Source organism: Thermothelomyces thermophilus, chromosome 5 (assembly GCF_000226095.1).
Source record: "Thermothelomyces thermophilus ATCC 42464 chromosome 5, complete sequence".
Lineage (NCBI taxonomy): Eukaryota > Fungi > Ascomycota > Sordariomycetes > Sordariales > Chaetomiaceae > Thermothelomyces > Thermothelomyces thermophilus.
In genome coordinates, this window is record NC_016476.1 from 3773597 (window position 1) to 3789679 (window position 16083).

General features: G+C 54.6%; 4 protein-coding genes and 3 non-coding genes across 7 annotated transcripts; 5 read left to right on the forward strand and 2 right to left on the reverse strand.

The window, feature by feature from the left end:
- Positions 1-410: 410 nt before the first annotated feature.
- On the reverse strand, positions 411-524 carry MYCTH_t147. The gene has a single exon. It is a non-coding gene; the product is annotated as a tRNA-Leu (tRNA).
- A 185-nt stretch (positions 525-709) lies between these two features.
- On the forward strand, positions 710-800 carry MYCTH_t141. Its single transcript has one exon. It is a non-coding gene; the product is annotated as a tRNA-Glu (tRNA).
- Positions 801-1324: 524 nt separating this feature from the next.
- Positions 1325-2691, forward strand: MYCTH_83193 (uncharacterized protein; the record flags this gene model as incomplete). Its single annotated transcript, XM_003665510.1, has 5 exons — positions 1325-1730; positions 1852-2076; positions 2187-2348; positions 2429-2521; positions 2572-2691. The coding sequence occupies exons 1-5, from the start codon at positions 1485-1487 to the stop codon at positions 2689-2691; spliced, it is 846 nt and encodes a 281-aa protein (XP_003665558.1). The 5' UTR covers positions 1325-1484.
- Positions 2692-4151: 1460 nt separating this feature from the next.
- MYCTH_t142 lies at positions 4152-4235 on the forward strand. Its single transcript has one exon. It is a non-coding gene; the product is annotated as a tRNA-Lys (tRNA).
- Positions 4236-4474: 239 nt separating this feature from the next.
- MYCTH_112080 (uncharacterized protein) lies at positions 4475-5747 on the reverse strand. The gene has a single exon (XM_003665511.1). It carries the CDS (start codon positions 5645-5647, stop codon positions 4637-4639), a length of 1011 nt encoding a protein of 336 aa, XP_003665559.1. The 5' UTR covers positions 5648-5747; the 3' UTR covers positions 4475-4636.
- An 897-nt stretch (positions 5748-6644) lies between these two features.
- Positions 6645-7449, forward strand: MYCTH_2129407 (uncharacterized protein; the record flags this gene model as incomplete). Its single annotated transcript, XM_003665512.1, has 3 exons — positions 6645-6667; positions 6911-6992; positions 7159-7449. The coding sequence occupies 3 exons, from the start codon at positions 6645-6647 to the stop codon at positions 7447-7449; spliced, it is 396 nt and encodes a 131-aa protein (XP_003665560.1).
- A 237-nt stretch (positions 7450-7686) lies between these two features.
- Positions 7687-16051, forward strand: MYCTH_95595 (uncharacterized protein; the record flags this gene model as incomplete). The annotated part of the gene is made up of 3 exons (XM_003665513.1): positions 7687-7960; positions 8008-15720; positions 16011-16051. 3 exons carry the CDS (start codon positions 7687-7689, stop codon positions 16049-16051), a joined length of 8028 nt encoding a protein of 2675 aa, XP_003665561.1.
- Positions 16052-16083: the final 32 nt, after the last annotated feature.

A 16083-nucleotide genomic window follows, 5' to 3' on the forward strand; every position in this document is an offset into this window, starting at 1 on the left:
GTAGGAGATGGTTAATTACCCCACCAACCTAATTAGAAGTGTTGGTTAGTGGATCTACTGTGTAATGTGTAATCCGTATAGTGGCCAATTCTAGAGCTACTGCCTTACAAGTCAAACTGCGGCACAAAAATATTCGGAAAGCAAGGGTCCTCTCTATTCACGCGGTAGCTAGGTCACATTCAGCCGCATACGACTCGGATGTTCTGAGACTCGTGCATTTCCCTGATCTTCGGTGTCTCATGTCAGGCGGGCTCTTCCTCGCAAAACAGGGCTCCTTTGACAAAGAGAACAACAACCTAACGGTGTTAGTTTAGCAACATCACACGGACCATGTCTATTGAGAGGGAAGAATGAATGAAAACGACACGGCAAAGAAAAATATGAATCTATTAGGACCACAAAATAGAAGTTGACAAGGGTGAGATTCGAACTCACGCCCCTTTCGAGACCACGGAACTCTTGACGAGTGTGTTTTAAGGATGAAGTCCTTAACGTGGCGCCTTGGACCGCTCGGCCACCTTGCCTGACTTGCCAGAATTTCTCATTTGTTTGAGCAATTTGTGGCACTTACCCTCCTCGCATCTGTTTGTTACTAGGGCGGAGGACTTGGGGGCAAAACCCTCGGGGTCCACAAGCTCTCCACAACACGAAACCACGCAGACCTCATGGAGGGACCGTTGCGGCCGACTCACAACAAGCAACACCATTATCGGATATGGTGTAATGGCTAACATCGTTGACTCTCATTGCTCAGCAGTGAATCATCTCAACAGCTCCGGGTTCGATTCCCGGTATCCGAGTCACTTTTTGGCATCATTTACCCATCTTTTGTACCTTGAACAATGGGATAACACTGTACTCGGGCGCCGCTGTTCTGGTATGCGTGCTGTATAGATTTTTTTTTTTTTTTTGACTCTGAGGATGTACATGGCTCCTTCAACGCCTCTTTGACCATTCTCGTTAGTTGATATGAGTCTGATCATCTGGTGGTGCCCTAGGCTCTCAGCAATGCGTGCTGTTCCGAGGTCTGGTTTGATGCAATGGGTTAGAAAAAAACTACCACCTTAAGACGACAAAGCAGCAGATATGGCAAGAAGGTTATTCTTGCATTTGCATGTGATGATCAGCTATCGGATACCCCTGAACGGAAGTCGTGGAACGCGGGGCGAAACGGTCGTGACGTCACAAACACGCCCTCTAGGCCTCGAGCCTGCTCCTAGATCGTGTCAGGAACCAAGGAACAAGTATATACCGCGGAAAACGTTTGCGGAACTCTATCCCGGTGCAAGATTACTTATAAATTGGCCAAACTGGCCATGGCTGGTGCAAACAAAGACCACGACCGCAATACTGATATTCTTGCTCCCCCCCGGAGACAAGAAATCCTAGACTAGACAGAGTAGCACTCAAGTCTCGAACGACTAAGCACGACAAGTACCGAACTTTCCTCGCTGTCGATTCGCGTGCCGGCACAATCGCCCAACATGGCTCCGCACGCCTCTTCCCCCTCAACCTCCTCTCGTCCGGTCACAATTCAGGGAGGCAAAGACACGGGCACCCTCCCATTCGACCACACTGCCCCTGCCGCCCCCGTGACCTTTCAGCGCCGCCAGGCCACCGGCGCCGGCGAGTTCATTGCGAAGCCCGCCGTGGCCCGCGCCAACCTGGCCGTGTCGACATTTGCGCCCAACGGAAGCCCCGAGTCGAAGAACGGTCGAATGCGGGATCATGTACGTCATCTCTTATATCAACATATCTTTGAGCCAGTTCTTTTGGCCGCCCTGTCTCTGTTGCGATGATCATGGTACCGGTAACTGGACTGGCTTAGCTGACAAGGGGGATATTAATTAGACGGTACTGCAGCAGCACGTGCTATTCTGGGACCGGGACCAGGACGGCCAGATCTACCCATGGGATACGTATGTCGGGTTCCGGGACCTGGGTTTCAGCATCCTCTTCTCACTGCTCGCGGTGGTGATCATCAACGTCAACTTCTCCTACCCCACCCGGCTGGCCGTCTCCTGGTGGCCCGATCCGTGGTTCCGCGTCTACGTCGGTGGAATTCACAAAGCCAAGGTAAGTTCTTCATTTTAAACATCGTTTCTCAATCGCCTACCTACCCTTACTGGAAACTTTCTATCGCATCGCCAGTTATAAAGAAGGACTTCTTGCTAACGAGGTGGCAGCATGGCTCTGACTCAGGGGTTTATGACAAGGAGGGCAGATTCGTTCCCCAGATGTTCGAGGACATATTTTCTAAATGGGATGTCCACGGCGCCGGGTCGCTATCGGCGGGCGAGCTGTGGAATATGATTAAGGGGAATCGCCTCGCTGCTGATCCGTTCGGGGTATGCCGCAGATGTTTTATTTTTTTTCTCCCTTTCACGCTTCTCTTGGGCGGTGAAAGTGTACTGACGGGAGCGCACAGTGGGGCGCTGCCATATTTGAATTCGGCACTACGTGGCTGCTGCTGCAGAAGGACGGTCGCGTATCCAAGGAGGACCTCCGGCAGACATATGATGTAAGTGGTATCGTGTTTGGTTCTGCCTGGTTTTAAGCTTACAGTAGCAGGGTACCATCTTCTGGAAGATCAAGGAGGCTAGGGAGCAGGGCAAGGGCTGGAACAAGGGTTTTGGGCTGCGCGACCTTCTCTTGCTTGGTCAACACGAGGTTAAGGCGCGTATCGTGTAAAACAAAGGGCCAAACATACTGCTTCCCTTTGCCAGTAAGGACTCAAACACCCTTGAACTTGCGAAGTGCTGGCTGGAGCGAGCCTCGGTTTTCATGATGGTAAAGATTGGTTTGGAATGCTGCTTTTCATGGCTACTAATTAATTATCAGATAATATCTGGCAGGGACCTGATTTCGTGTATTTACGGGAAAAAAGCAGACGTAGGTCCACAAGTGAAGTTGATTTCGTGCCAAAAGCATAGGGCTTTTAATCCCGCAGATAAGTGCGGAGTATCTTGAATGCATCCCTCCACGGAGCGGGCAGGCATGGCTTGACAGACACCAATGCCCAGTTGCGACAAAGGACTGATGGGGTTCGAAAGCAGTGAGCTTGACGGCGTGCGTTTCAGGTGTCAGCAGCACCCAGGATGGAGGACACTGGGTTTTTTTCGTTAAAATGAAGCCGGTTATATCACCTTCACACTCACCTAATTATGGTGAACCGAGGTCCAAAGTTTGATCCAAGGTCGAACCCATGTTCGACCTCGTGGACTCACATAGCGGTGATGAAAGGACGGCTTCAGTGGGCCCTCCTTTCTCTAACTTTGGTGCATAAGCGCAATGCTACAATCAACTTCTCAATGTAAGCATTCCTCGAGTCAAAATGTCTGCATGTATGAGCATTTGTGAACTGATAAGGAGGCGCAATGAAGCAATCATGGAGCATTTGGCACGACGAAATGAGCTCCCGGCTACAAGCGGACCGTTGGTCTTTTTTGTTGACCCCCTTCTATGGGAAAGCTTTGCCTGAAATTCTACCTGCTGCTGTAGGCTGTTGAGACACAGGTTTTATGGAATGGGTAAGTAGGTAAATGGTAATTCAGATCCAGGCATGGTTAAGAGGAAGAAAACCAACATGAAGACAAATACTCGAGCTGGAATAACAGCCAACAATCACTAGCGCATAATTAATTAGCCTTTTGCACATATTATATAATTAATACGTAAAATGACATACTCTCTAACAACAAAACTTGAACCATTGTGTTGTCGTTTTCTTTACAGAGGTCCTCCATAAGACAGCAGTAGTTGAAGCATCTCGATTCCTAATACACATAATACCTAATTAACAGTCCATAATTAGATAGTAAACTCTGGTCCAAGGTTATGAGTTTTGCTTAGATGAGCAGCCTAATTAGCACCTAATCACTTCACATGTATATCCAAGTTTTAAGTTAAAGAAAGGACTCGTATGGTACTTTTTCCATCTTTAGAAATCTAGAAATTGATTGCTGATGAAGCTCAAACAGCAATAGAGCTGTAAAATGGCTGCGGTTTTTTTGGTTTTTGTAGCCATCCCATCTCCACACTGGTAGGTTTACAAACCGCTAAAGCCGGAAATCCCTCAACCCTTGGGGCATCACGGCCCCGCACAAAAACTCTGATCCGCCACCGTAGCACCAACATTGCACGATAGCCTCGCCCGGCTAGCTCAATCGGTAGAGCGTGAGACTCTTAAGTCCCAGTGCATCTCAAGGTTGTGGGTTCGACCCCCACGTCGGGCTCAATTCCCGGCAGACGATGAATGCCTTCTCTTTTGCCTCTTCTCTCTTTTTTTTTCTTGTTTGACATGCCTCTTGATCCTAGATGACACTCGCCCCAGAATCCTCTCTTATGGCTTACCCGCACCCTTCAATTTCAGCCGCCGAGGTTAGGATGGTGAGACAGCCACGAGCTGTCGAAGCAACGATGACGGGCTCTAATAACGCTTGTTTACATACCGGTCAATGACGAGAAAGTGAAACTGGTTGTAAAAAGGGAGTTCCCGATTACAGGTTCACCAAACAAGTAGAACAATGATGATGTGAAATAAGGTTTTGGTCGCTGGTAAACCATTTTGCCCGTAGTTGTAACATAAGATGGTTTAGACATCAGAGAAGTGACTCCCATGCAGGTAGCCCGCGCTTCAGTCAAGCCTCAGCCGCTTGGAGTGCATGGCCAAGTAATCAGGCATCATGTCTCTGACCCATTTCTCGATGTTCCTGCCAGCCTTCTCGCCGAACTCGGCCCGCCACTTGGCGGCCTCGGTGTCGATGTCTATGTCGCCGGCCACCTTGGAGGGGTCGATCTTGGAGGTGGTGCTGATGTGGCCCGTCATGACCTGCGAGGCCTTGGGCATGGCCTTCAGCTGTTCCTCCGGCACCCTCTCCCACGAGAAGCGCAGCTTGGCCGGGTCGAGGCCGACCAGCGGCGCGTACTTGGCCACCAGCTCGGGCGTCTTCATGATGTCGTCGGCGTCGAGAACGACGGGCCACGGGCTGTCCTCGGGGAAGTGGGCCACGTAGAACTCGTAGAGCGTGCGGATCCATTTCATGGTCGTCTCGGGCTTGAGCGGTCCCTCCTCCCGGCGCCGCTTGTTCCCGAACTCCTCCCCCAGGTCGGCCTGCGTGGTGCGGTAGAGCGAGGGCAGCATGACGGCCGGGTGGCGGATCAGGAAAGTCGGGTGCCACGTCTTGAGGAACTCGTCCGGCAGCGCTGTGAGGTTGAGCGGCGAGCGGGTCGGCCGGTCGACGCCGCGCGCGACAAGCATCCCCGGCTCGCCCGACACGGCGTCGTCGCCGTGGGTGTACTTGTGCTCGTAGAAGGGGTCCGTCATCATGGAGGCGTGCTCCTTGACGAACACGCCCTGGCCTTCCCGCTCGGCCGCCTCGACGTAGTCCTGCAGCGCGTCGAAGGCGGTCTGGTGGGCCTTGTTTACTACCTCGCGATCCTCCTTCGTCCAAGCGCCTATAGGTGTTTCGAGGCGATTGAGGCGCTCCAGCGCGGCGGACAGAAAGAAATAGCCGCCTCTCATCGGTCCAGGTCGCACCCCCTGCTCGTCCAGATTCAAGATCTTCACTAGCAAGTTGGAGGCGGTGCGGGGCGACGTAAGGAGCCAGAAGCGACGCTTCGGCTTTCTATCCGCCTCCCGAGTCATTGTGATAGTTTTGTGTGATGTGGGGTTTTAATTATGAACGAGAGATCTCTTGCGGCCTTAGGGGTCGAAAAGAAGTTGGAAAAGCACGTTGAAATTGAAGGATATCGTTGTACAGAAAGTGGTGGTATTATATAAAAGCGAGATGCTAGAGGACCTGGAGGGGTCGGACGGGTCAATGACGATGCTTATGGGTGATTACCTCGATTCAGTCGTCTCGGCCCCGGCACCACGGCGGCCCCGAGATCTCCGCCACGAGCACCGATCGCAACTCTGGACACCGACTGGAACGCCCACACGAAGATCGCAACCCCTGCCTGCTCGACCTGACCGCTGTAGTCGGCGCCGCGACGTATAAAGAGGGGCCACATGTAAGAGAGGTGGCAGATAACAGCGCAAAACGCGGAGCCTTGCGGGCTTTCAAAGACCAATCGTTACAACCGATTGACCGCGAGACATATGTTGGCCATGTGGTAACGCTTGACCCAACCCGTTTTACAGGCTGGAAAGAGCACATTGCATATCAGGGTAGCAGTCCATTTATGCTGGACCATAACTCCAGGGATGAACTCGGAGCTATCGGGATACCGGAAGAGCGAGAGATCGCGACACCGAACTCCCCCGGAGATATTTACTGAATCACTTGACCACTCCTTGATGCTGGAACGCCGCGCACGCCACAAAACATTTGCGACAGACTCGGAACAAGGGCTCATCAATGCGTGTGTTGAGAGGCGGTCAAGGGTAGAATCAGACAAGCGCATCGCCCGGGGATGGTGGGGGCGGGTTGCTTCGTAACTTCGCTGCAAGTTGTGTTTCGGCAAGAGAGGAAGGCATTGCTTCTGGATAACCAACATGTAACATCACATCGAGTCCTCGAATATTGCGGAGCCGCTGCAGAGAGGGGAAGCTGTTTCGGCCTTCCCCATTGTCCGAGCTTGCTTGCATAAGACGATTGAGCAGCCGGTGAGGATGAGAGGGCGCCGACATCCGATTCGGGATGGGAGTCGGCGGAAGTCGGCGGTAAGTGTGAGCTGTATCGGATGGGCTCGACGCAGTCAAGTTCAGCATAGAACGCTGAGACTAATAGGCGGAGTGTTCGAAGAAGAAGAAAGGAGGCAGACAACAGCAGAAAACTGAGAGTAGCTGCCTATGTGTCTGGTATAAGCAACTGGCTTGGTAAACAAAGCTGAAGTCCTCAAAAATGACAACATCTGGAATTATCCAATCAGGTTGAGTGATTGAAGTTGTTAACGCACCCCCAAGAAAAGGCTATGAGCGCAACGCCGTTAGCCAAGAAACAAGAGCGGAAGAGATCGAACGCGCCCTCGACCCAGGAAACAAGAAAGTGAGTCCAGGCCAGCGATGACGACGCTCGGCCGGGCCAGCAACCCCGGCATTGATTGAACGGGGGCGGTTTGGTCTTTCAAATACTTGAGCATGCATCGACGTCAGAGTAGAGCGAAGGATTGGTCAACTTGAAAGTTGGCGCTGTGTGTGTGGATCCGTTGCAGAGATTTGTGTCCGTCCAATCACATCCGCCTACGGGAGGGGTCTCGGGCGCTGACAGCCCGATTCCTGGGTCGGCAGAGCGGTCGTTCGGCAGAGCCAGAAACAGCCCACGACCCACCACGCCCGACCCGTGCATCGGGCACCCCACCACCCCACCCCAACAACTTTGCAAATGTTTTGCAACCAAACAGCTCAGCCCGGAGCAAGCTCACGGCGAAGAGTCGAGCGCGTGGATCCCGCGCGATATTCGGGGCCGACCGCTATCCAACGGGTCGACCCATTCTGTCGTCTAATTACCGGGCAGTGCGGTTGGTACAATGAGACAGCCCACATATCCTTCGTGATGACGGAACCAAAGTTGCGCGATAAGGAGCGGGTGGTCATCCATTTTATTTTTTTACCCAAGATGAACCAACGATGGCTGGGATGTTTGGGCTGTTCATGAAATGCCGCTGTTGACGGCCCCGAAGCGCCCAGTCGACCAAGCTCGGGCGAAACAGGGTTAGGGTTTTGCACCACCGGCCACCAACATGGGCCAACCGACAGGTCTGAAGCGGCCGTCGCCACGACGGGCAACCCGTTTTGTGATTCGAAACGCATCTTCTATGAAGTTACCGCAATGTTTCGACCGCGGCGGACGCCGGGTCGCCCGGCCGGCGTGGGGATTCAGCGTCACGGAGAGCAAGTTGATTCACACCCGGTCCCTTAAGACGCTCGAGGCCATCTCGTGCGCGCCCCTCTGCTGCTTTCTCGAACTTGGACGAGTCTGGATCGCTGCTCGAAGGAGTCCACACGACACCAGCCGTAAGCAAACGTCTTGGAATCGCAGCTGGGAGTCAATGCCGATGCAGAAGCGACGATGAACCCGACAAATCATCCATTAAACTTGATCGAATACGTTTGGCCCTGTGGCCACCAGGAGAATGTTGAGGTCCAACCGGCTCCGGGGATACCCTTTGTGCGGGGGCAGTTCTCCTTGCCCGTCGCGAAGTCGCCAGAGGAATTCACCGAGGAGGAACGGATAGGCGTGCCGGGCCGGCGGAAATGTTGCCGGTGCTGGGCGACTTCCAGTCTGTTTAAGCCCCTCGAAGCGTGCAAGGAATGCGACCACCCGTTCGCCGGTTGCCATACATGCATGATCGTCGATTCTTCGGGGACGCGCGAGATCGCGACTCTCGAACGCCGGCCGATTGGCGAGTTCGACCAGACGCCCGAGTACTGGCGGTGCGGCACCTGCGAGCACGTCAACGCCTTCGATAGGGATGGGCCGATCAACGGGTTTCTGGCCCCAATGGTCCCCGATTACATGGAAGACATGGAATGCAGGAAATGCGGTGGGCCCTTCACCGAAGACAGCTGGGTCATCAACCCCTTCTGGGTCTACCTCGGGACATGGAACGGCCGCGTTGTTGCCGAGGGCGGTCCATGGCACTGGAGTCTGGAGTGGCATCGTGACTGTGCCGGCGAGCAGCACACCAAAGATGACTGCTACGGCACGCGGAAAAACGGAAGGAGGAGGCGAGAGAACCCCTGCGTCAAGAGGCATTTTGCAGCAGAGGCCGCTCAAAAGAAGGGCCCCGAGGAACCCTCGGCTAAACCTCCCATTCCGCCAGTCTTTGTTATCGACACAGACCGCCATTCGCTGCCGCCACCTTCCGCTGGATTGACACCCTTTCCAGAAGACCACGAGTACGGCGATAGCGACAGGGAGACCGTGCCGGAAGTCAGACAGGAAGGCCATCTCCACCCCGACTATCAGGCAGTTGGAACTGACCGGTTTACGATTGGAGACTACGTCAGCGACGACTACGAGGAAGACAATGGGGAATACCAGGGAGAACGCGGCCTTGAAGACACCGGTGATTATCAAGAGCCCGACTTGGGTTCCTACTACGATGCCCCGGCCGGGTATGAGGAGGTGCTAGATGAAAGTGAGCGGGCTGCGGGAGATGAGAGGCCTTCCGACGCTGAGCTTCTGCACCACCCTGCACAAGGGGACAACTTTGCCGCAAACGACCACGAAGGCGACTCTTTCCTCCCTGGAGAGGACGAGGACTTTACAGAAGCTGAGTCAGAGTTCTCCTACGTCGATGACGGCCATACCACAATCCCCTACAACACCTATGCGATCCTTGACACACCCGCCGCCGCCGCGTATAACCCGCCTGGCATGATCCACGACTTATCGTGGGACAGCGAGGACGAGGAGGATGGCGATAGCGAGGCCGAAGACGGTCTCGAGGCGGGAGAGGAGGATGCCGAGCAGCAGAGCATCGAGGGCGAAGACAGAGAGAGGTCGTTAGAGGGAGCTGACATGATGGACGGCGAGGTTGTCCCTGAAGAGGAAGAGCGGCAACTGGCTGAAGAAGAAGGGGAAGGAGTTCCTGAGGATGGTGAAGTCCCGGAGAACGACCCTGCGGAGGAAGAAGCCGCCCTCGAAGACGGCGAACGCGGCCTGGGTGATGACGACCTCGCCGAGGAGGAAGAACTGGCTGATGGGGAAGGACCCGTCGACGGGGAGATTCCTGACGGCGACCAGTTCGACGAAGAACCGCTAGAAGCCGTGGAAGATGGAGTACCCGACGAGGAAGTCCTGGAGGGCGAGCGTAGCCTCGATGTGGAGGAGGGAGAATTCGCCGCTGAAGATGGTGTGATCGCCGAGGATGGCGAGCTCGGCGAAGGGGGTTTTCCCGAGGATGGTGACTATGCTGAGGAAGGAACTCCTGAGGGCGCCGAGAACGTCGCCGAGATGGAGGAGGGGATGGAGGACGGCGGGGAGCGCGGCCTTGACGACGAATTCCTACCCGAAGGCGAAGCGGAGTTCCCGATGCAGGACGCGGAAGCGGAAGAGTTCCTGTCCGGGGACGGCGAAGCCCCTCTCGAGGATGGGGAGTTCCCGCCCGAGGGTGAGCGTGAGTTCTTACCAGAAGAGGAAGGCGAAGTCCCCCCCGAAGGCGAGGGTGAGTTTCTACCAGAGGAGGGAGGCGAGTTCCCCCCCGAGGGCGAACTCCTGCCCGAAGGAGAATACCCCCCCGAAGGCGAGGGCGAGTTTCTACCAGAGGAGGGAGACGAGTTCCCCTCCCAAGGTGAACTCCCGCCCGAAGGAGAATACCCCCCCGAAGGCGAGGGCGAGTTTCTACCAGAGGAGGGAGGCGAGTTTCCCCCCCAAGATGAACTCCCGCCTGAAGAAGAATATCCCCCCGAAGGCGAACGCGAGTTTCTACCAGAGGAGGGCGAACTCCCACCTGAAGGTGAGCTCCCACCTGAAGGTGAACTCCCCCCCGAAGGCGAAATTCCCTTAGAAAGCGAACTTCCACCCGAAGGAGAATTCCCCCCCGAGGGCGAACTTCCACCCGAAGGAGAATTCCCCCCCGAGGGCGAACTTCCACCCGAAGGAGAATTCCCCCCCGAGGGCGAACTTCCACCCGAAGAATTCCCCCCCGAGGGCGAACTTCCACCCGAAGGAGAATTTCCCCCCGATGGCGAGCTTCCACCCGAAGGAGAATTCCCCCCCGAGGGCGAGCTTCCACCTGAAGGAGAGTTCCCCCCCGATGGCGAGCTTCCACCCGAAGGAGAATTCCCCCCCGAGGGCGAGCTTCCACCTGAAGGAGAGTTCCCCCCCGAAGGCGATATTCCCCTAGAAAGCGAACTTCCACCCGAAGGAGAATTTCCCCCCGATGGCGAGCTTCCACCCGAAGGAGAATTTCCCCCCGATGGCGAGCTTCCACCTGAAGGAGAGTTCCCCCCCAATGGCGAGCTTCCACCCGAAGGAGAATTCCCCCCCGAGGGCGAGCTTCCACCTGAAGGAGAGTTCCCCCCCGAAGGCGATATTCCCCTAGAAAGCGAACTTCCACCCGAAGGAGAATTTCCCCCCGATGGCGAGCTTCCACCCGAAGGAGAATTCCCCCCCGAGGGCGAGCTTCCACCTGAAGGAGAGTTCCCCCCCGAAGGCGATATTCCCCTAGAAAGCGAACTTCCACCCGGAGGCGAGCTTCTCCCCGAAGGTGAACTTCCACCGGAAGGTGAATTCCCACCCGAAGGAGAACTACCCCCCGAAGGAGAATTTCCCCCCGAAGGCGAACGCGAGTATCTTCCCGAGGGTGAAGACAACTTTCCTGTAGAATGCGACGAGCTTCCTCAGGGAGAGCCTTTTATGGGCGAGGAATTCGCTAACGGGGAACAATTTGCTGATAGCGAACAGCCCCTCAATGGCGAATTAACTGATGGTGAGTTCCCTTCTCATAGCCTCCCCCAAGATAATCTCGCCGCCGGCGAATTTCCTGGGGACGGATATGCCGATGGTGGGTATCCTGGCGATGGTGAACGGGGCTTTGACGAAAACCTCGGTGGACAACCTGTAGATGACGGGTTTGTCGATGACGGACTGCTCAACGACGGCCAACCGCCCGGTGGGTATGACAATAGCTACCCTGCTGATAACTACGCCGGAGACGGATACCCTGCCGATAACTACACCGGAGACGGGTATCCTGCCGACAATTACGCCGGAGACGGATACCCTGCCGACAACTACGCCGGAGACGGATACCCTGCCGACAATTACACCGGAGACGGATACCCGGTTGAGAACTCCAACGGGGTTTACCCGACTGACAACTACAACGGGACCGCATACCCAGCCGGCAATTACGACGGGTCCGGATACCCGGCTGACAACTACGACGGGCCGCCCCCTATTGAAGAACCCCCTTTCGATGAGCGACTACCTTTTGATGAACCACTCCCTCTTGACGATCAGCCACCTATCAATGAGTCTCCTCTTAATGAAGGGCCGCCTCTTGATGAGGGGCCACCTTTTGGTGACGGACCCCCCTTTGATAGCGGCCCGCCTCTTGATGATAGACCGCCTCTTAATGAAGGGCCGCCTCTTGATAATGGGCCACCTTTTGATGAGGGACCCCCTCTTGACGACCAATACGACCAACTACCTATCAATGAGTCTCTTCCTCTTGATGAGGGGCAGCCTTTTGATGAGGGACCCCCTCTTGACGACCAACCACCTATCAATGAGTCTCTTCCTCTTGATAATGGGCCACCTTTTGATGACGGACCACCTCTTGACGACCAACCACCTATCGATGAGCCTCTTCCTCTTGATGAGGGGCAGCCTTTTGATGACGGACCCCCTCTTGACGACCAACCACCTATCGATGAGCCTCTTCCTCTTGATGAGGGGCAGCCTTTTGATGACGGACCCCCTATTAATGAGCTTCCCCCTCTTGACGATGGGCCCCCGTTTAATAGCGGCCCGCCTCTTGACGACAGACCGCCCGTTGAAGAACCGCCTATTGACGATGGACCACCTTTTGACGATAGACCGCCCCTTGATGACGGGCCACCTCCTGACCAGGCTGGTCTAGCTGAAGAACCTCCGCTTGAACCACAATATGACGACCGTCCTTTCACCAATGACAACCCCGGGTATCAGCCACCGATAGAAGATCAGCAATTTGTTGATTCTGGTATGGCCAATGTTAACGACCATCAAATGGATGGCGGATACCCCCAGGATGATCTTGGTCAGACTGGTGGTATCAGGGATGGGGACGATGGAATCTATTCGGGGGCCGGGTATGGGGACGACCCGGTAGACCAATTCACGAACAACCCTCCACCAGAGGAGAACTTTCCGCCGGGGCCTGGCAGTTCAATACAAGATAGTTTTCGCGAGCAAACTTTGGACAACTTTGACAACCCGTCCCAGGATTTCCAGCCACAAGACCAGTACCCGCAGGACAACTTTGACAACCCGCCCCAGGATTTCCCGCCCGAAGATCACTACCCGCAGGACAACTTTAATAACCAGCCTCAGGATTTCCAACAAGGGGACCAATACACGCCGCCACCCGTCGATGGCTACAACGACCAGCAAAATTTCCCGCCCGAAGACCAGTACCCGCAGGACAACTTTGACAACCCGCCTCAGGATTTCCCGCCCGAAGATCAGTACCCGCAGGACAACTTTAATGACCAGCCTCAGGACTTCCAACCAGAGGACCAGTACCCACCCCCTCCTGTTGGTGGCTATAACGACCAGCAGAACTTCCCGCCCGGAGACCAGTACCCGCAGGACAACTTCGACCAGCACCAGGATTTCCAACCGGAGGACCAGTACCCGCCCCCTCCTGTTGGTGGCTACAACGACCAGCAGAACTTCCCGCCCGGAGACCAGTACCCGCAGTCCCCTATTCAGGATCAGAACAATTATGAGCCTCACCACTACCCGTTTGACGATCAGACTCAGGAACCGCCGATGGACAGCTACAATACCCGATCTCAAGAATACCTGCCTGACGGCCGATTCCAGGAGCAACCGATGGAAGAGTATCATACGCGAACACAAGAATATCCAGTTGAGGAGCAGTCCCAAGGTCAGTCTCTGGGAAACAACTTGGATACTCCATACCTGCGGTCTTCTGAATCCCAACATCAGCCGGGTTTTGAGGACAAGTATAATCAAGACCCTCGCATGCCCCCAGGGACTGAGCCTCCTGCACAATACTATTACCCAGATAATCCGACACCGTATCAACCAAACGAACCAATGGAAATGACAATGAATTCCAATGGAGGCCAATATGATGAATTTATGACCGCAGCTCAAGGTCTCAGAAGAAACAAGGGTCATAAAAAAGACAGATACCGATGGCTGCTTCCGGTCATGGTGACTGCGACGTTAGGTTGGGGCGTGGAAGCACTGGAAGAGCAATACCATGCAGGAAACATTAAGGCTTCTGGATTCAGCTTCAAAGCTATTGCAGCCAAACTCTTGGGATCAAAGACAAAGAAAGATCACAGTGGCAATAGGGATGCGCAAAGGTTCGGTGCGGCTGGTGGGATGGCAAGGGAGGATGAGATGAATCCGACCAGGCCCCAGGAAACGCCTGATCTGGGAGACGAGATGTCTGACCCGAACAATCAAGATCACACCAACGATGCAATGCAGAACGCTGGACCGACTGATCAGGATGGGGAGTGGGAAGACATAGATGAGAACGAGCCCGTGGACAGCAAGAAACGCAAGGGCGGTTTGTTCAGCCTATTCCGCAAGAGGAAGAAAGAACCCGACCTTGAAGCCCAGGATCAAGAGTTCCTGGATGGCCAAGAGCTGGGCATTTCGAACGACGGACTGGACGCGAACGCCCCGCTAGGCGGAGATGGATATGCCGACGAACAATATCCTGCAGATCAAACCGACATTCACTCCGACCCGAAGGCCAAGCAGAAGAAACGAGGCTTCTTAACCACACTTTTCGGAAGCAAAGAGCATAAGACACATGGTGCAGAGGCCATGGATGCTGGTGATATGGGTCAGGGTATGAACCAAGGGGGGTACTCTTGGACAAATGAGAACCTCGACATGACGCGATCCCCGGATATGGCAAGGAGGGAGAGAATGTCTCAGTATGGTTCTGACCAGCACTATGACGGAGACGGCTCCCAGAACGACAACCCAAAACCCGAGCGACGAGGCTTTCTTGCGACTCTCTTCGGGTCGAAGAGGCCTAAGAGACACGGCCAGGACATTCCATGGAGCACCGAAGAATATCCTACGGAAACATTGCCAGAGCGGGATCCATATGGTGCTGATACTATGCCACAGGAGCAGTATGATAGCATCACGCACTCTCCTCAGATGACCCAAAAGCCTAAGAGAAAGAGCATCTGGGCGGCCCTTTTTGGACGCAGGGAAAAGCGCACGCAGTCAGACGAAATCGCCGATTCCGCCATGGACACAAACCGCGGGGATAGGGAATATCCCATGGGGTCTCTTCCAGGCGAACAAATGTATAGCCAAGGAAGCACCGTGCCACATGGGGATAATGGCAACAACGATCCTGAGTGGGTTGCCCAAAACCCCGAGAAGAAGGGCTTCTGGGCCACCATTTTCGGATCCAAGAAGTCCGATAAATCCAGACCCTTGGGCAACGCCGATTCAGAGGAGCTCAACCAAACCCAACAAAGAAAAGGCGGTCTATTTGCCCGCGCCCAGACAGCCAGCGGACAGAATAGGGCAGAACGCCGTGCCAAAACCAGAAAAAGAGGTTTCTTCTCCCGGCTCTTTGGCCGCAAGCAACAAAAAGACCAGGACATAGAGATGGGCAACCTCAACGACTCTGACGAAGCTCGGATAGGCCACGTCAGAACTGGCAGTCCTCAAGTCCACCAGGGCGAGTCCGGCGCGCGGCGCTCCGCTACGGCTGATGTTATCGGTAATGACGGCTTCGAAGACGTGCCTGATAAGAAGCGGAGGAAGAGGGACAAAGAAGACAGGAAGAAGAGATCCCAGAAGGAGAGGAACAAGAAACAAAAGATGGGTCTCTTCCACCGAGCCAGCCTTGCCAGCTCCAGCAACACAGGTAATAAGGAGAATGGCAATGGAAAGAAGAAGACTCGGCAGAGCATGGTGCACGATGAGAATGGGAACGTCGTGGCTCAGCCGCGGGGCACCAGGAAGTCCCGGGCCAAAGTGAGGTATGCGCCAACTCCGCCGAGCAAGAACATGCATCAGTATGTCAACCGGCCCAAATTAAACCGCAATGGTAAGAAAAACCCGCTTGCGGCGTCGGTGAACCCGAAGAACTGGTTCTGGATGGATGTATACTGGAACTAGGGGCAATGCAAAAGAGCGATCTCTGGTCATTGACAGCAGAATGACTTCGAAGTCGTTGGGGCAATAGAGAGTGAATGGAAAACGTTTTGGGTTCATAATGTCTAGGTCGTTCGGTCTCCGGCCAGGAACACCGCAGATTCATGAAAGGCATGGTGGAAAGGTTGTATTTCTTTTCTTTTCTTTAACTTTGAGTTTAGGGAGTAGTATTGAAAATAGCAGATACTCCTAGCAACGACCCATGTGTTCGGGTGACAACCTAGGGGTACGGCCAGCCTGCAGGAACCAAGACTTG

Coding starts and splice junctions, on each gene's coding strand:
- MYCTH_112080 (XM_003665511.1), bottom strand. CDS start 5,647: ATGACTCGGGAGGCGGATAGAAAGCCGAAGCGTCGCTTCTGGCTCCTT.